We start from the raw sequence: 20556 nt of genomic DNA, 5'->3' as shown, positions 1-20556 counted from the left end.
TCCCAGACCGACAGGCGCACTGACTTCAGCGCCGGAGCGACATTGATCTGCATGGGCGCTGAGCAGCCATGCCTCTATATTTATACCTGCCGACACATTACATCACAGCTCCACACTTAGAAGAAATCTACAAACCACACATTCAGAGACAGGCGCACCAAACAGAGCATGGAGCTTTATTGTAACCAAATAATAGCCTTCTTATCGCTGACAAAAGTCACGACTTTGTAGAAAATAAACGAATAAAGGCTTTATTATATTGGAAAATAAGTCTTTGTGTGAGGCTTTCATTATCAGCAGCAGAATATCATAATTTATGTATGGGAGGATGTAAAATAGGAAACAGCCAAGTTAACAGACCATGTTGTCGAGACAGGAGACAGATCTATATACGAACAATAACAGGAAAAAACACAGGTCCAATTCAACCAAATGAAAAAAAAAAAAAAAGAGTTCACTTAAGACTGGCAGAAGGGAAATCATATCCCAGGCTCTTTGCAGAAAACAATGGCAAGACTAAATAGACTTTGCAGCATGTTAAGTACTGTCATTGGTGGCCAAGACGTCACTCCGCTCTGTCTGTAGACGCTTATTACACTGAAGGCATTTCATGTGTATGAATGAATGAATGAATGAATGAACAAATACATACATACATACATAACAAAAGAAAGAAAGTAAGAGGTCTTACAAGTCATGTAAAAAATACATATAGGACAGAGTTTGGAAGAGCCTGATGCTGTTTTGAAAATGTGATTGCACTGCAATTATCTAAATGTAATGTTCTCCTCCTTTGATTTTTCTCTGTTCATAACAAGAAGTCACCACTTTCTATGCAATATTCAGGGCTGCTGTGAACAGCAAACCAAAAAAAGTAATTTAAAGTTTCTGTTTTGATTCATGAAATCCAACCCAAGAAGCATTCCTGAAACAAACACATGTGAAGAAAAAACACTACTGATCACAACTGGGAAATTACAATGAAATTCTTTGCTCGATTTATGATTATCTGCTGGTTTCTTGGCAGCATGTCTTTGATGTGTCCTCCTTGATATTCTTTCAGATGCACTGATGCATTGCTTTGATGTCCCACTGAAACAAACCAAGCTAAATAGCCTCCCCCTTTCTATTATTTCCCCATTTCATCACTGCCATTATTCCTGCTAAATCTATGTAAAGCAGTAACATTTAGCCTCTGTGCTGAGTGCCCTTTTATTTATCTCTACTGAAATACTGAAGGTCTTCCCTGTGTTTCAGCCCATGGGCACAGTAGTTCTTTGATCTCTGGGGTGGCTCTGTCCTGTTCCTCATTGATCATGCAGGAAACATTTTCTCACGTTCACATTTGACTGATCCTTCATATACAAAAACACTGTTTCTTTGTATGCTACAAAATGGCTCCAAGAATACAAGCAAACCTTAGAGCTCATCCCCTGGCATCTGGGCTGCTGCTTAAGGGCTGACATCGGCAAACCACCCGAACCCAGTGTGATAGACTGGGTCTTCGTGATGAGTGGGCCAAAACAATGTCCTGCTCAGGCCAGGGGAAAGTGAAGCTCTGTACTTTCAGGTAAATTGAGAAAATGGATCTTCAGAACAACTAGTGGATGTAGGACCACCTGGACCACTGAACATCCAGAAGAATTGATAGACTGATGAAGCTGAACAACAAGTATGGCAAGTCTTCTCAGATGACTGACTTGCTTAAATAATTAATTTGATTGAGAGATTTCTGTTCCTTTCGGGACATATGGGAAACTGCAACACACTGCAACACACACACATAGGAAAAAACATTGAGTCACTAACCCTCTGGGACAACTGATGGACTTTGAAGCACCCAAATAGTTGTATGACTACTGGACCATGTCATGTCAAGGAAATTGCATGGTTGGCATACCATAAAACCATCTGGAAAAGTGCTGGACCCTGTGTCTGCTGTGCCACCTGGCTAAAAACTCATCAGGCCTTCAAGGCAGTTTGAATACTAAGGTATTCCATTAATCATAAATCCCTCAGCCAGCAGACAAATAAAACACCCAGGTAGCTCGTGGATCCCTGGACCTAAAAGAACCATTTGGACCGGTGACTGATCCAAATAAACTTTTCTGAGCCATGTAGACGTGTACATCCTGTGCTGCCGCTGTCCATGGTTCTGTAAGCTCCTTTTATCATGTTGAAATAAAAGTAGGTTAAGCTGTTGGTCCTCAGTCATGCAGGGATTTGTATTTTCTGTTTATGTTGCACTATAGTCATTGTGGTTTCATGTTGCATGTATGCAATGAATTATGCTGAGGGAAAGAGGTTTTAGATTTCACTGGGTGGCAGCTGCAATTCAGAGCTTAAAATGTCTCAACATTCAATACAAGCATTCCTTTGTTTACTTGTTTATTCATAATCTAATGAAATGCCAATACATAGCATCTTCTTATTATACATAAAGATGGGGTAATGATCAAGGATCAGAATTTATATGTCATCAGAGAGCATTATTAGTGATTAAGACAGTGCTTGGACTGACCCAAATAGTAACCCCCCTCCTCTGACTATATGTCTTTTTCTTTCTCTTTGAATCTTTCTAGAAGCAGATATCAAAATTAAAGTTTGACAAATGTTTGGAATTATTTGTTTTTAAACACGGCTTTAGTTTGTTTGTGCTGATTCATGTATGCGTTTTCCATATGAATATTCTTGGGTAATAATCTTACACTGTACAACTGTTCATCAACAGCAACAACAAAAACCAATGAACTGGACGTTAAACATTATTTTCAAAAGTCTGAATGGATCGATGTCAGACGTGTGTAGCATATGTAAAGGAAAAGGTGTGATACCTGCATTTGTAACCAGGGTCTGATTCTGTAAATCCAAACTGAGGAAAGGGGATATTTCCTTTGATATTATTGGCACAGTAAAGTTGGGTGCTGTCCAGCCAGACAGCTGATACTGAACTGCATCCAGACTGGATCCACAAAGTGCCTTGATCTGGTGAATTTTCAACATAATATGATTATTTGTGTAAAAAACTCATCAACTGGTAAGTAAAAAGAGAAAACTGTTGTGCCCGAGGTTTTATTGTTACTTTATTTGCAGTTTTTAAACTTATGTCATTCTTGTCACGTTTTCTAAATATTCAGAATATTCAGTTAAATGTAGTGACCACTTTGGTTGAAATCACTTTTTGTTACTATTACTGGCTTTTGTTTGAGATAAGCTGAGAACAAAGTCTGTGAATTCTGCTGTGGAAAATATATTCAATGGATGAGATGTTTTTAGGTTATCATGAACTAAATATATGTCTTTCTCACTCCTTTTACGTTCTCATTTGGACTGATTGGATATTTCCTGTGTTTCTTGGCTGTGAGCTGCCTGCAGAGGGCATTGAGCTGCATCACCAAACTGAGACAACTGGATGGATATTGTCACATGATGGTTGTATGACTTCCAGTAATTAGGGACCATACAGCTATCTGCCCATAGAGGTCACTATTTACAACTATTTACAACATATTTGACCTGCAATCTACTGCTGGAAGCTGAAGCCATGTCTTTAACATCATGATATTTCTATCGTGGAGGTTTTGCCCTGAATGCCTCGTTGCTCAACAGAATGTTTTTTCTGGAAAAAACTATGAGTGCTGTTGTAAAGTAGTCAACACAGTTTATACTTCACACACTTTTGAAATATCATATTTTTTCTCAGCAGTTCCCTAAATTCCCTAAATGTAAACAACTGTATTAATCTTTTATAAGCCGTTTATTAATGCATTGATTTTTCTATAAACCTTGAATGAGTACAAATTCTAGGTTCAAATGATTGTTAATCCTTTGAGTGGTGTTTAGTTACATTTTCATTCTCATCTCACAGCACAGTCAATCAAAATAATTTTAAACATATCTATACAGCACCTTCAAATACACATTTGCACACCTATAAATATAAAACCATGCTCCAATAATTCCCTGAATTCTGACAGAGATCCTTTGTGTTGCTCTCACAGACTGATGGGTTCTGAACCTATTAAATGATTCATGTCAAAAATGCTCTCCAAGGAGACCTCATTCAGGCTCACCATCATCTCAGCGGGTATTGCAGATACTCAGCTGATAATCTAAATGAATCTTTGTAGGGCAAATCATTCAGATGGAGTTGATCAATAGAAAGAGCACATAGCAAAAGATTCAGAAGATTAATGCTGTTAAATGAAACAGACGGGTTTCTGACGGAGGCCACAATAGGCCCTAAACTCTCTGAAGTCCTGCATTCCTGTTGAGTAATATTAGAGTCTAGTATTCTTAACAAACCGTATCAAGGTGTTACATTTTGTATGACACAGTTTCTGCTTTCAAGAGGGCAAGCCTTGTTTATCAACTGCAGCTTTTGGTCGGTGTTTCAAAAAAAAAAAAAAAAAAAAAAAGCCTTAAAGTCTCAGGCGGAATCGCTTCCCAGGACCCCCTTGGGAGGAGCCTTTGTCCAGTCCGGGAAGCCTCCCCTGCCTGCAGGTATAGAATGACAAGGCTTTATATGCCGCTACCTATAGATGAGAATGAGGCAGGGCAAAAACTTGACGATCAAAATGAGTCCCTGTGCTGCTTGTGATGAACTTTGGATCGATGGCTCCTGTAGTTTCAGCTTGGCTATGCTGCAGGAACAGGTAGGTACGTTAACAAATGAACTACAACAGATTATATCACATGTGGAGAGAGATGAAGAGATGGAAAAAGAAGGGGAGCACAACTCTTAATACAATCCCCCTTCTTTCTGCCTACAATACACACACACACACACACACACACACACACACACACACACACACAATCACACACACAGAGAATCACACAAATACATACGGACTAGGTTGGTAAAAATCCAGCTCCTCTATATTTAATCTTCAATTTGAACATCAACTATGTTGTAGATATCACAAATTCATTATTAGACTCTACTCAAATTTGACCTTATCTTTAGATTTGAATTCTGATATATTGATAGTGTGATCAATATCACGGCTGAAGTGAAATTAATTTCTCATCTTAGTTTTTGAGGTTGATGCATAACAAAAGATTTAGCTGCTTATTCATTTATGAATTAAGAAAGTGAGGACCTTTGAGTCTGTGCAAATAACCATCAGGATCTAAATATACTATTGCTTGTTTTCGGCACCTCTATTTTCAGAGCGCTGAATGAACAGAGGAGGCAAAAAAAAAAGGAACATTGTTTCCCCAGTTGAAAGAATTAGTGTAACATAAAGGTTAATTTTCAATCTAAACAAAATATTTCAGTTTTCCAACTTTGTCAGCAGCTGCATTATTTCTGTTTGTCTGTGAAATCTGAGATGAATAGATCAGAAAACAGTTTGAGATAGTACCATTGTGTTTATGTTGGAACCAGGCAGTGAGGGAAAAGTAACAGCAACAATGATAAAATGCAGAAATAGTCATATCAATAACTTACAACTGAGGCACCAAATAAATATTCATATCATTAGTAAAATATACAAGTACGTATTTCAGTTTACAGACAGTAGACTCACATTGTAAGAAAGTCACAAGAAGAAACAACAAGTTCCTGTCTCACACATTTAGCTTCTTAATGTGAATCTGATAAAAAAAAAGTGCTTCGCTGTGTAAAGTCCTCTCTTCAGTCTCCATTGTGTTTGATAGCACTTCAAAGAAGCTAAATATTATGTTCTGTGTGTCCTCTTTGCTTATGACAAGGGAAATTCTGCTGTACAGGCCAACTGTATTTACAAAAACAGAACCACTCTCCAAAAGAGTTTTCCTCAGTGTGCAGTTGATGGGAAAGAGATTGCTTTACAAAACAGATTTTTTTTGTTTTGAACAAAATAAGATGAATATTTGGGGCTATTTTAATTGATTTGGTTACAAGACAGTGGCATTTGAAGAAATGAGACATCAGTAAATAGAGGATTATACAGCAGTGAAGTATATGAAATTCAAAGTCTCCCGAATGTGGCAGATTTATAATAGCCCTGTGTTTCCCAAACACTTTGGGAGGCATCTTTCCTTTCGCTATTGATTTAAATTTCTCTGTGCATCAACAAAAAACAAAACTTTCACTAATCCAGAGGACAAGATCCAAGCCATTTTTCCACATCCTCCAATGCAGTCGAACTATATGTGCCAACATCGAGGGTCCATCGTCAGACCATGAGTTTATATCCTCCCACTAAAAGTCTGCTGAGTCCTCTAGCTGTCGACCTCGGCCTTTTCTGGCTCGATGCCGTCGTCTTCGTCGTTCCCCACGGCGACCATGGTGTTGTATGTGGTGGTGTGCACCTTCGCTATCCCTCAGCCTCCTCACCATCTCATGGTCTTTGTTGCCAAGCACTCGTGGCAAAAAGAGGGAGGCTTTGTCAGTGCTTCGGGTTTTGAAGCCTCGCCGTGGCCGCCCCTTGCCATTAATGGAAACATACCATTGCCTCTTAGCACTGGCTCGACGCTTGTTGCTGCTGCCTCCTCCTGATGGCAGAGGCTGCTCTGTAGAGTGGTGACGGGATGCATAGGTATTGTACCCCAACTCATGGATGCGCTCCACAAATTCACACTCTTTGTTGAACACTTCCTGGGGAAAAGAGGAGCAAGAAAGAGTCAGCCATATTTGTCATCCATCCCACTGTATGTTTTATCCACAGGAGAACAGGAGGCATGTGTAAATGATGAGATGAATATGTACTGACCGAGGCATACAGCCTTCCTTTATCATTCATGGCCAGATATCTGCCAGAGAAAAGCCCTTTGATGGCTACAACACCCACATCCACTGCTGTTATTTCCATGATACCTGCAATGCAGAAAAAACACATTTTACTGACACGAAATTTACAGGCAGCAGCAATTAGTATACACTTAGTATAAGATTTAGAATAAGTGGAAGCTCATTCCGTTTTGTTGATCTACTGATTTATAAACGACACCATCAATGGATGAAGGTGGATATTAAATACAACAATCGTGATAAATGAAAAAAAAAGTTGTTTATTAACTTTTAAGGTAAATGAAAGTTTATTCCCATTCACAATAACCATTACTTTGTGCCTCATTAAGAATGTTTATTGGCTTTTTTAATCAGTGCTTGATTAGTCAATGTTCTATTCAGCGCTGTAGAAAAGCTCTAATAGTAGCTGTTAGATAAATACATCCGTTAAGACAGCGCCTTTGTCCCTCCTGGATGTAAATACTTTGGCTGATACACAGAGATTAACCTGCATGTTGGCAGCTTTGCGGTGACAAGATTTCACACGCAGGAGTCAACAGCCTGCGGATGCCTTGCTGGGCACCCAAGTGACAATTTATTCTGACGGATTAATCACGTCCCTTTCAATAAATAATCTAGATTGAAGAGAATTGAAAGACTTACATGATATACTAAAAAACACTGCACTGGCTATTTTAAGCATAACTTTGAATTTTATATTTAACCAAAAATAACTTTTTTGTGTGCGCTTCTCGCTCCTCCAGATAATCGATTTGAGGCATTACCCACGTTTATTAAATTCTTAAAAATCAGTTATGTTAAACTTCTAATTCTTCACACACATGTGAGGGCAGACTCGGAGATCTCTTTTAGTCAATCATGTCTGTGACAGTTGGTTTGTGTGGGCAGATATCTCTGTGTTAAGCTTAAAATCAAGAGAATACTCACTGAACGGGTTGTTTTCCTCCAGTGATCCATCTATTTTCCCATTAGGATGAATCTGTAAATGATATTTAGTGGCGCAGTAAAGTTTTCTGCGTCTCGGCGCTCCACCGAGGTGTTCATACACTCCTCCGCGGCCCCCGGCGTCCCGACGCTGCCGGGGGTCGCAAGCCTGGCCGAGTGCACAGCGGGCCCGGGGACAAACGGGTTCCAATAGACTCACCAACACCAGCAGAGGTATCATCAGCATTGTGGCATGGCCAGGAAGTGACAATTGTGGTGAAAAAATTGAGAACTCCTGCCCAGCCCTCCGGGTCCCATTAACGTGTCGGGGCCCTAACGCTGGAGAGCTCCAGCCTCTGCGTACATCCGAGCCCAACGGGGCAACTCTGACAGCACAGCCGCCTCCGAGTTGGGATCCTCCTCGCCTCTGTTGCTGGAAAGCCCTCCTGTGGAGCTGACTGAGAGCCTTTGCTCAGACTGAGCGCGGATATAAAAGAAGCTTGTGGCGACAATAGGCTGAACTTCGACCAATTGATACAAAGGAAAGGGGGAGGCAAAAGGTATCAGCCCTGTGTGAAGTGAGAGACAGCGGCATGGATAAAATTACATAGTGGCTGAGTGTGGAACGGCTCTCTCCTCTGAACTCCTCTGCTGAAATATCCTAAAAGAGCAATTAGACATCCCAAATTATACAGGCGGTCAGAGCCTGCCACAGCCACCGCAGCAGGTGAAGAAGACTGTTGCTGGAACCTCTCTACATCCTTAAGATAAAAAAAAAAAAAAAAAAAAAAATCACAGTTGTTTTCTGACACCTACATAAGCACAGGTCCTGGCTTCATTCTCTCCCATCAGAAGATTCCATCGCCTCTGAGACACCACTGAAACTTCTAGATTTCTGAAAATTCTGAAAAGCTTTTGTAGGTAAGGTTACACCTGTATCTGTCATACAGTATAAATGCTTTCATCCTATTTGAACATTTAACATGTGCTTGTCAGTCATACAGAATAAAACAATAAAGACAGGATGAGATGAAGTCATTATCAAATCTGTGTCATTTGTAATTTGCCTGGCATGAGAGCTCCTGGAATCAGCTCCTGTAAAGAGATCCACAAAGAGCTTCCAGAGGTGGGGAGGGGATGCCTCTGCAGGTTTAGAATCATATGTGGCCTCTTCTTCAGCATTCAAAAGTTTGTAATCTCCTTTGTTCTGAAGTATTTGTAGCCTTGGCTCCTCCTGACCTGTTAGCTTTGCTTGCCAGTGCCAACTACTGTTTCTGTTGAGGTAAGACAAATGAATGTTGTGTCATAGGGTTCCCTCCATGTGCTCCTCACACATAACCTCTTCGCTGAGCATTATTCTTTATCCTTCACCAATGGATTGTCCCAGACTTTTTCCATCTTAATGCCCCAGCTCCGGCTAGGCAGCAGCCGGTGGGCGGAAGAGCAGCAGGCTAAATGACTACTGCCTAAATTGCTTCCATCTTGGTCACATTATGGTTTGCATTCTGGTAATTAGCACCATCATCTACAAATCTCTCTGCCCTTTGGCGTTGCTCCACTGCTGTTATGGAGGCCTCTGCTGAGAATCCCCCAGAGAGTAGACGGTTAATTTGTCTTCCCCTCCCATACATCACCCAGCTAGCTGCCTCTGTCACTTTATTTACCCCGATGATCAGAAAAAGGCTGCACTTTTAATTACAAATGTGCCTCATGCCTCCAATACCCCTCACAAGTCAGACGACATACCAAAACATGAGCCAGGCCCTGTGTATCAGAGGTTGTTCTGGTGGCCATTTCTAAGTGAGATGCTCTTGATGTGGTTAAATGCTGAAAGAGGGAGGGACCTCAGATGTGGTGTGCTGTTTCTCTCAGAAACTATTTTAATTATGCTCCCCTCCACGCCGCCCACAAGGCATCCCAGCAATAAGCAGGGAAAATGCTCTCAATTTAGTACACACTCACATGCACATCATCCTCTTCACATCAGAGGTGGCATCTTTTTAAGTCTTTAAAAATTTTTTTTTTTTTTAAATTTAGTTACTGAAGAACTAAACAGAAGTTTTAGGACAGAGCCACATCTTGTATCCAGGTGTATTGAGACAGGATTGGCTGTCTTATTACTTTGAGAAACACCATAAAATAGCTAGTGTTCCCAACTCATTGCACTATAGTCCAGGCTTTTCTCAGTGGGTTGATTCAAAGAGTGATTTTCAAAGTTTTCAACAGTCCTTTAGGCTATTTGCATAAGAAACACCATGTGACCAAATCATAGTAGTGTGGTATAAGGCTTCCATGAGTCTAAAGTGCTGGGACACACCGGGGGAAAATGTAAAGCCTGACAGGCAGGAAATAATTATACAAAATACAGACCTGCTCTGAAAGGGACCTGAGTTCTGCAGCCAAAGCTGTGGAGACCTGATCAGAAGTTTAGAAAGCTCAAATACAAATGCCACTTACCCAAACCTTGAGGAGACAATGGAAGTGACATACTTAGTTATTATTATCAAGCAGATGCATTAAGATGACTAGCAGTATGAAATAATAATAAAATGGTATATATAAGTATAAACTAATTACAAACAAAATGTACATGTATTTCTGACAGATGAACTGATAATCTCAGTGAATCTCAGCTGTAAGGGTCCTGTGTCATTCCTATTTGGTCACATAGATACTTTTGGGAGGAACATGTAGGGTTTTGAACTCCAAACAATGGTCTTTTCCATACTCTAACCTCGTGGCTTTTAAGCCTAAAATTATAAAAACAGTGATCATAAAAAAGAAAATAGAATATTATCTTACACTGGAGCTACAAGAATAAGAGTATGCAACCATAGTATCCATTCATACTCTGTGTGTTTTATACCACTGACACTCCTCCAATCTCTACATGTGGAATTGTCCATTTGGCATGCATTCATGCATATATAGGCACACAAGCTTTCATGTTTGCTGGAGCCTTTGCTGAGATATGTTGAGATTATACATAAATGTGGTTTCAAGAAAAAAATTAACAATGTTGTTGTTTGTCAATTGGATGGGAAAACTTCTCTAAGCAAAAGTCTTCTGAAATAATACTTATTGGATCGGAATGACTCATATTACATTGTCAACCTGCCTGCATAGCATTGCCACCCACTGTGATTATGACGCTTGATCATTCAGCAACACATACTTCTTCAGTAAACATATTGATATATATATGAGAGATATATTGGGAGTCCCTTCTCCCTTCCTGTTGGGAGTTAAACCCCTGAAAGACTTCTAATGTACAGACAGCTAATGTCAGAAGAGAGGCTAAGGTAGGACACAGGTTAAAGCTCTCAAGAATATCTTAAATATGTTTTACAAATTCATCTTTGTTATTGGATTTCTGCTCACTTTTGAATTAAGGGAACTTTAAATGCAGTCAAACAGAAAAAATCCCATTGTTCTCAGCCAGAGAGTAAGAGAGAAGGGTTGGAGCAGCTGTTTGATACCTCAGCTTGGGTACCGACTTCACAACCTTTTCTGAATTGTTTGGCAGAGACAAATCAACTGTGTTTGGGGGCTTTGTCCCGCTATCTTCACAATACAAAGTTGACTAATTGGCCCTTCAATGTGGCCAGGGAGCCATTCGACTTCACATTACACTGCACACTCGCATTCCTGACCACCTCCCAATGTGACTGGAGAGATCTGATCCAAGCAGTCCTCAGTGCATTTTGGGAGCATTCGCACCAGTGTTTAGAAAAAAACAAACAAAAAAAAACAATGAGCTGTGCTTTTGCATCAGCAGTAAAGTTCAGCCAATTCTTAATTATTTACCCAACTGAAATATTTACAACCATTTCTTTGCCATTACACACTTGACAAATGAATCCAAACTTAGTCACAAGAAGTGCTCTGACACAAAACCAAAAAGCATACATTTTAACTTTCCCCTTTCTCTCCTTAGGCCACGAATGAAAGCAAGGATTTCAGGCTCCTTTTTTAATTGACCTCCCCAAAATTCCCCCCCTTGCCACCACCTCCCAAAAACCCTCTTGGCACAAAAGGATTTCTTTTCTGCAATAATACAAAGGTTATTAGCCAGGTCCTTTTCTTAGCCCCCCCCACCCTCCTCTTTAATGGAGGGAAAAGGAGGTACCAGTAATCCAGAGCAAATCAAAATGACCTTTGAACCCTTTCTGCTGTACTTTTTCTCATGGACAGATTTCTTTGGTGAGGCGGTGATCAGAGGGCTGAATCCAGCCGCTGCCTCTCGTCTCCTGACAAATCGCTGCTGAGCCTCTTTTGTCCCCATGACTTTGATCTCACCTGCTTGTCAGGCGCTTCAGAAAGAAGTCTAGTACAGTTCCAGCACACAGCAAACAAATTGGCAACTATTTTTCTCTGCTTCCCTCCTTCTCCCTTTCTTTCATTTCAACCCACCCTGGTTCAATTTCTAATAAGAAAATGTTGGTTTGCTTATGTACACTTTCAAAAGCTTTAAATCCGGACTGAAAGTCAAAGTTTAAAATACTTCTCCAAGGCAATATGATCTTTAAGGAACCTTTCTCATTTTCATTGATTTTATCCAAATGATTATCGTTTCAGACACATGTAACAAAGAAAAAGGCAAACAAAAAAGAGCAAAAAGAATATGTGGTAGACACGAATCTGGATTAGATATTTAACAAACTTTTTATTTTTTGACTTAAAGGCTGGATCTGTGTTCACAGTTGTATGTGTCCTATCTATGTTTCACTACAAACTAACATACAAAACTTCCTGCTGTCTTGATAAAACAATGATTAAGCTTGATGGCATTTGAATTTTCATTGAATGTTATTCACAAACATTTTGTTTAAACAACTTAATAAGGACATTTGGGGGGGGGGGGGGGGGGGGGGGGGGTTCACTTCCGAAACACTCCATAATGAACAATTTTCTTTGGCAGCACATTTTATTTGCGTTTTTCAATCATCATTCACAAAAAGGCTCGATGAAAGTTTATCGTAAAACAATTAAAAGCTGTCAGAGAACCATTGTGGTCCCATCTCAATGCCAACAGGTAAGAACATGAAGGGTTCATTGCTTAAAGCAGTCTTTTCCTAACACTTAACCGCAAGTCTTATTGGCCTTAAGCGTCAAAAAGTTGTTATCAACCAGTTAACTGTTTTAAACATTTCCCTTTAAATGAGGAGATAGGATACAACCTCACAACAATGCATGACATACAGCTTTATGTTGTGTCATTGTATATTCAACAAAATCTAAAGGAAAATGCAGCAGCAGTGTGAAAAACATCCACGTCATCATTCAACAGCTTGCAGAACCACCTTAAGCCAAAATAACTTTAAGTAATCGTTTTCTGTATTTCGTGACATTGTGGAGGAATTTAGGCCCTCTCATCTTTACAACATTACTTCAGTTTTTTGAGATATTTGTTTATGCACCGCTCTTTTTAAGGTCCCACACTGCATTTCAATGAAGGTGAGGTCTGGACTTTGACTATAATAATGTCCCTCAGCCCTCCACCACCGTGCTTGACAGCTGGTGTGAGGTGTTTGTGCTGATATGCTGTGTTTGGTTTCCTCCAAACGTGCTGCTGTGCATTATGAGCAAACATCTCCACTTTGGTCTGGTCTGTCCAAAGGACATTGTTCCAGAAGTCTTGTTGTTTGTTCAGATGCAGCTTTGCAAACCTAAGCTGTGCTGCCATGTTCTTTTTAGAGAGAAGAGGCTTTCTCCTGCAACCCTTCCACACAAGCCATCTTTTTCTAACTTTGCAGTCATGAACTTTAACCTTTAACCTGCTAACTGAGGCCTGTAGAGTCTGAGATGTAGCTCTTCGGGGTTTTTTTCACAGTTTCTCTGAACATTGTACAGCCTGATATTGGGGTGAACTTGCTGGGACGTCTGCGCCTTGGAAGATTGGCAACTGGGTTGAACATTGATGGGCCCCAAATAGTTTGGAAATGGCCTTACAACCCTTCCCAGATTGATGGGCAGCAACAATTACGTCTCTAAGACCATTGCTGATGTCTTTCCTCCTTTGCATTGTGTTAACACACACCTGAATGCGCCAGACCAGCGGACTGACAAAACTTCTACTTTTATAGAGGTGCTCCAGCTTGACGATGAACAACTAACCCAGACTTCATTTGAATCAGCCTTCTAAAATCTCAGGGTTTTTCTGGCAAAAGTTCAACTGTCCACTCAAACATTTTACTCCTCTGTCACTGAAGAAACTAGAAACATGACATAGAACATTTGAGAGATTAAACATGCTGTTCTTTAGTTGAGTTTTTTTTAATAATTTGTGACTTTAATCTCATGTCTATCCGAATTTAAGTAGTTTGAGTGTCTTAGAAATGTTGAAACAATGTGGACATAGCACCAGGCTCAAAAGATAAAATGACTTATATTGCTTCAGGTCATAATAGGTTAAACGGGTTTATCAAATAATCAATTAATTAGATTTAATGTGCAATACCTAGCTACTACATACCCTCTTAATTCTTATATGAGCATTTTTTAGTTTTACACACACATTTTTGCTAGGTTTTATGTCAGGTGTTGTTCCTCTGTGGCTGTATTTACCTCAGTTTTCTTTCATTCATCTTTTTATGTGCTAATATTGAACGCCTTAGAATTAAAATAGCTTGTAGTTTTTTTGTATATATGGGGATACCCCTCTTTACACGACTAATTCCTGCTTGTGCCATGCACAGTTGCAGGACTATGCAGAGAAATCATCTTGCGTAATCCATTTTTCTTTCGTGTAATTATACAGTCTAAAACATATTCTAACAAGAAAAGGACAGATATCAACTGTTCTATTCAAACTCACTTCACTGCTATTTGTATCACAACACTTGTCATACGAGGGCACTTCATTTGTAATATAGTATTACAACATTCGCAAGTTCAGAAACAAACCTCTTTGGTGGATAAGTATAACTACACAGCAGTCCCATTAGCCAGGACGGAGACAGGTCAATGCAGAGAAGGTGCAGGTAGTAAGACTTAAAAGGATACCAAACACCAATTTTAGGTTTAATGACATCGTACATACGTACTTACATCTCTTACATCATCAGTCAATCAGATTGTTAAATGGTAAGCTTTGTCAAAGACCAAATTCATTGACCCAATTAAAACCATACTTGGTTCGCTCCATAGGTTTAAGCCCCCATCCCTGCTGCACTAGTTGTAAAATTGTTAACATATACTCTGCATCTCGATGTCAGCATTTTCAGTGTGGGGTATGTTGGTATAGTGACATTTCTGTCATATGCATCAAATCAAAGGATCATCTTCATTAGAATAGGGAGAGAAAGACAAACAGTGGGGATTGTCTATGTCTCCCATGTTTTCATTGTGATATCAATTGGTTTGCATGCAGAATAGAGGAAATGTGAGTGAACTGACAAATGCCACATAAATAGAGAGAAAGGGCTGAGGAAGCAGTTGTTTTCTCTTTTTAAGAAACTATATATTTCTTCAGAAGATGGATTAGAAAACAAATCTGTGTAAAGTTTTTGTCCTTTCTCTTTCTTACATGCTTTCTCTTTCTTGCTACTCTCCCACTGTCACTCTTTGTCTCTCATTCACTCGCTCGGCCACTGTAACCAGATAGGTCTGTCCTATACTCCTACAGCTCTTTGATTGTTAGCTGCAGGTTTCAGATACCTGCAGAGCGGCTGCACCTTCCAACAGGCAAATGATTGTGGAAGGATGAAACTTTAGAGGCCATCAATGGCTGTGACACACACACATGCATACACACATACACACACACAAACACAGGGCACTCACACATAGTTACGCACACAACAACACACTTAAAAGCATTCACACAAATTCACGCAATTATTAAAAAACAAAAAAACAAAGCACACTCACAACTAGACCTATACACAGATTACAAGTTATGTATTGTCAGTGTGTGAGTTCTGAGGCGTGTGACAATCAGTGCAGAAAACAACATTTCAGTTGTGCTGTTTAAGTGGCAGTTTCTGAAGTTTCCTTCATAAAAAGAACAATACATGAGTTTAATCTATTATTGTAACAGTTTTTCAATGTCGAAGATAAGAAACAAGTAACACTGGGATATACAATATTAGATGGAAATTCTACCATGTTGTTATTACTTTTTCAAATTGGTTCCAAACATTTCCATGCACTGCAGTCATTTTAAACAGGGTTTAAATTCACTTCAGGTGACTGACATGGGAAGTGGCACAACAGCTCATTTTTCATCGGAAACACTGTCAAAAGACTCAATGCACTTCCAATTCTTATTTGTCCATGTGTAGATTTAGCAGAACAATGAAAATAAAACGTATTAAAAATGTATTCAAATCCAAATAGATTTTAGAATAGTATACATATATACATATACATAGAATTGATACTTAAAGTAATTAATTAAATAATTGTTAAAAGGCTTTTGTATCATTTCATAATCTCCAGATTGAAGGTGTCATTGTATTTTTTTCAGTCAGAAAGATTGAAGACGGAGATAGAGATAAATCGGGCATATAAATTATAATTATCAGTCACACACTTAATATTTTTGTATTTTTACAAGTAAGTAATAAGTGACATTGTCTTGTTTGACGACGATGTGATTCTACATTCTTGTTAGACCAGTGTGCTCAGATCAAATGCCAAACAGCGACCTGCACCCTACACATGTCTTTTCCTCAGTATGTGCCAACAGTGGGAGCATTTGATGGACGGGTGGAAGCTCCCTCCAGCTGACAGTGATGAAGTACCTGCTGGAAGAAGCTCATTTGAAACTGAATGTCATTTAATTTCCCTGCCTGCCCCTTGACCATTTACAAACCTTGGGTACTCCACAGGGGACGCTGCGTGAAAAAGCATTGGCTGAGGGAGGAGAAGATGGATGAGGCAGTTTTCTATTAAGGTTTTTTAGTTGCAAGAGATTCATGCTGTCAGTGCAGGTGAGTCGAAATGAATTAGTCCTGTCATACATTTATTTATGAATCAAATGAGCTGATGGATGACAGCTCATCTAATTCACTTGAATAAGAAGAACAATGTGTTTTCTGTTAGCTTTGCTTGACACCTTTATTGCAGGCTCACTGCCTATCAGAGTGACCTTTCTATCACTCACTAAGCTAGCTGACCAGATGACAGTCATCTGTCTTGAAGCTGCTTGAGTAAGTGATCTGTTTGCTTTTGTCTTTCAGCAGACATGCTGCAGCTATGTTAATGCCTTTCTAAGGCCTCTCCATGACAAGCAATCTGCCAAAGCTTCTATTTCACCTGCATACAATTGCTGACTAATACCCTGAATAATCTTCTTGCCATGATCCACAACATTCTGACACTCGTGAAAGCAGCTAGAACTGGATAGGAAAAAAACAGAGTTATTAAACTTAAATCTGAAAATAGTGCGATCACAGAAAAGTTGCCAAGGCAGTGATGAACTATCGGCTGGAGCTGCATTTTTACATAACCTTTTCGTCTTTCAGCTTAATAATCAGCTGTCCACCTACAACTCTACTGTTCCAGGAATGGGGGTGGAGGAGAACAGGTTAAGAAAGAGGTACTGAAGGGAGTTTGAGGCTAGTCGAGGTTGAGGGGGATTGAAAGAAGCTGGGCGGAGAGGGAGGAACAATGAGTCTGCAGAGAGGAGGGAGTCTGCAGCATGGGAGAGAAGGAACTATTCGCTCACAGCATTGGAGTAGTGTTTTATATTCTTTGGACTGACGTTGTTGATAGCGGCATGATGATTTTGTTTTTTCAATTGGAGCATTTGAATTTAATGAGGATACATGCTTTCTAAAGAGAATATGGAGTTGCACATGTAGAATACACATTTTCTTGCAATTTCTGTTTTTATTTTTTGCAATGATGATTATGCTTCAAATGAGGTTCCCTGCTTGTGTGGGCATTTGCAAACAAATCAAACAAGCTAGTGATGAAAGAGATCAGTTAATTAAGTAATGTTGTCTTTTCTAAGATTGGGGGCCATTGTGGTATGTAATGACACTTGAAGTGATGTGACCTGGTGAAGCAATCAGAGCAGATTGGAGGATGCTAAAATTAAGCCAAAAAAACCCCCACACACAGTCTGGAAAATGTTGTGGGTCACTATGTAATTCTATCACGTTCACATCAGGCATTCAAAACAATGCAGCACCAGTACACACCGCTGAAAATGTAGGTGGGTCTGTCTTGTGGGACCCATGACACACCACACTTCTTCATGGCCCTTTTTGTATGGCCAAAGTGTACAAATTACAATATATATGCTCACGATGTTCACTTCTCTCACACTGTGACATGTCCAAAGACCAAGATGATGTGATTCGCTAGCTGTTTCCAGTCTGAGCCGACAAACAACAAACTCACATGAGTGACTGGTGCCCTGACATGATAAAGTATGCCAGATATTTCCAGTAAAAAGTGCATTTGGTGAATAAAATCATGTCTAATTACACTTAACTTAAACAGCATGGAATTATTATTTACATGGTTGACATCTTTTAAAGTAGCCACCTTTAATCATTACACTAATTAATCATGTACTTGCTCATGAAGATAAGCGGTGAAAGAGACCATTAGAAGGTTTTTCACACGAATTAAAGCAATACTATGTAACATTTCTACCTTAAAATAACAGCTTGAAAAAATTTGTGTGGCTAGAATGAGTTTTAATATTACGATTGGCCTGTCTCCTATGCCCTTCGGGGGTCTGAGTTGGAAAAACTGCGCTATGTAACTTTGCTGGAGCGGCCCGGTGGCGGCCCGGTGGCGGCCCGGTGGCGGCCCGGTGGCGGCCCGGTGGCGGCCCGGTGGCGGCCCGGTGGCGGCCCGGTGGCGGCCCGGTGGCGGCCCGGGAGCTGAGCGTAAGTACTTTGACTTGCTTTCTGGCACACCTACCGCAAAAACAAATAGACCCCTCTCACGCTCCCAGGTACATTTGATTACTCTTACCTTCTTGGTCGACATAGCTTGCACCTTCTAACTCCTCGCCGGTTCGTCAACAAACGTGAAAAGTGAAAGTGAAAGGGTGTTGTATTTACGACAGTGTAACCGTACATTACCTCCAAGCCTGTAGGGGGAGCTCCAGAGTGGGCTTTTTGAGAAGTTACATTGTATCGCTTTAAAGAGCTAAATGAGAAAATGTTTTTGAGCTAGATGTGGATTTTCAACCACCTTACACTACAAAAGCTGTTCTCATAGGGCAATCCCAGAATTTGTCAGTGTGGGCTCTGTTTTCCCATGGTTAAAACTGTGACTGAACAGACTGGGCAAAAAAGAAAATCTTTGCCCCCTGTAGTTCAGACCAAAGGCAGATGGAGCAGCTGGGATCTGCTGGGATAAAGTGTAGAAGGTTGAAAAACACTTTTTTCTGTTTATCCATATGAGATTGACTGCTGCTGACCACACACACTGAAGTGAAACACTTGATGATGTGTATGTGTGTTTTTGGTGAACATGGTTCACGAGGATCACAGAGATTTGTCAGCAGACAAAAGCTGCACATCTTAATGAGGTCTACATATATGGTGCAGCATGGTGGGCTGTCTAATAAAAAGCAGACCAATGTGTGTACGTGTGTGTGTGTGTGTGTGTGTGTGTGTGTGTGCGTGTACATGTGTGTTTGTGTTTGAGTGAATTGCATACCTCATGGAGGAGGTGTGACACTATAATGCTTCTCATTCCCCAATAAACACATGGCACTTCCTGTTTCCAGACTTCATACCAACAGGAAGCTTTGAGGAGGAGTTGCTCATGTTGTACTGATGATTTAAGGATCATTAGTGTGCATCAGTCCACTGCCTGTGTTAGGAATACAATTCTACAATGAAAAAATATACTGGTGCATGAACATTCATAAACCAGGAATAAATAACCCAAACAAAATGTTGTAGATTTCTTTTTTCTTTTTTTTGACCAGCTCTCGGAAACCACTGCACTTTATTGTCCATGTCACGGATAAACACCATGTATCTCTGTAGGATCTTATCAGAATTTGTGCTGGGTCATGATGGTTTGTAAGATAGTCACATTGGCCATTTGGACGGAATAAAAAAGGTGATGGTGTAAGAAAAAAAGATCCCATTTAAAAGTATGAAACCTCTGAAAAAACCAGGTGGAAATATCAAAGCATGGATGTTCTAACTAAACTAAACTTTAATCAATTTCTACCCAGTTTCCTCAACAGACAATAGTTTCTGTACGATGCTCTCCTTCACGTTTGTTGTCAGTTATTTTCCTTTTCCAGGCTTACCCATGTTGTGTCCCCTAACTTTACTGCACGTGGTATGAAATCAACGTTTTGATGTGTTCACATGTAGCGAATGGTAAATGCATATCAAACTGCAAATCGACCTCTAAGCGGGGCCATTTGCGACCAACATTTGTCCGCCATGTGAGAATCATACTTAAAACTCTGTAGAATGAGCTTTGCTTAAGTTCACTCTACAAGAACTTTGGACCACTTTCGCCAGGACTTTATCAACAGAGGCTTTCTGCCTTTAAAACCCAAACTAGGAGTTACTTTACAGGAGAGCAGCATGATGGTTTTGTTTTAACTTTAGGAACCACAAAAACTGTCAGCATGCACAAACTGTCATCGATGTTTGAGCATCACTCAACTTCCTCCATGAGCTCTGTTACAGTAAGAGGATGCTAATTCAATTCATTTCAGTTTTATTCATAAAGATAAATAATTACAACAAATGTCATCTCAAGGTACTTAGATAATATAGTCCAATTCAAGCCAATTGGAGTTCAATTCATTGTAATCATAATCCAATCAAATCCAATTAATTCATTTAAAAATTAATCAAATTAATTCATATAGAGCCGATTCTAAAACAATTTCCTAACTAAGCAAACCAACAGATTGCACCTAATCTTCTCTTCAGTCCAATCTCCTGTCC

General features: G+C 39.9%; 1 protein-coding gene across 1 annotated transcript; it reads right to left on the bottom strand.

Annotated features, from left to right (window-relative positions):
- Positions 1-5380: 5380 nt before the first annotated feature.
- fgf3 (fibroblast growth factor 3) lies at positions 5381-8217 on the bottom strand. Its single transcript, XM_075470069.1, has 3 exons — positions 7667-8217; positions 6702-6805; positions 5381-6586 (listed from the first exon to the last, which is right to left on the bottom strand). The coding sequence occupies exons 1-3, from the start codon at positions 7908-7910 to the stop codon at positions 6191-6193; spliced, it is 744 nt and encodes a 247-aa protein (XP_075326184.1). The 5' UTR covers positions 7911-8217; the 3' UTR covers positions 5381-6190.
- Positions 8218-20556: the final 12339 nt, after the last annotated feature.

Source organism: Odontesthes bonariensis, chromosome 1 (assembly GCF_027942865.1).
Source record: "Odontesthes bonariensis isolate fOdoBon6 chromosome 1, fOdoBon6.hap1, whole genome shotgun sequence".
Taxonomy (NCBI): Eukaryota; Metazoa; Chordata; class Actinopteri; order Atheriniformes; family Atherinopsidae; genus Odontesthes; species Odontesthes bonariensis.
Note: the sequence above shows the minus strand (reverse complement) of the source record. Positions and strands in the feature narration are given on the sequence as shown.

Coding starts and splice junctions, on each gene's coding strand:
- fgf3 (XM_075470069.1), bottom strand. CDS start 7,910: ATGCTGATGATACCTCTGCTGGTGTTGGTGAGTCTATTGGAACCCGTT. Junction 6,806..7,666: donor GGAGGAAAACAACCCGTTCA/GTGAGTATTCTC, acceptor TCTGCATTGCAG/GTATCATGGAAATAACAGCA. Junction 6,587..6,701: donor AAGGAAGGCTGTATGCCTCG/GTCAGTACATAT, acceptor TCTTTTCCCCAG/GAAGTGTTCAACAAAGAGTG.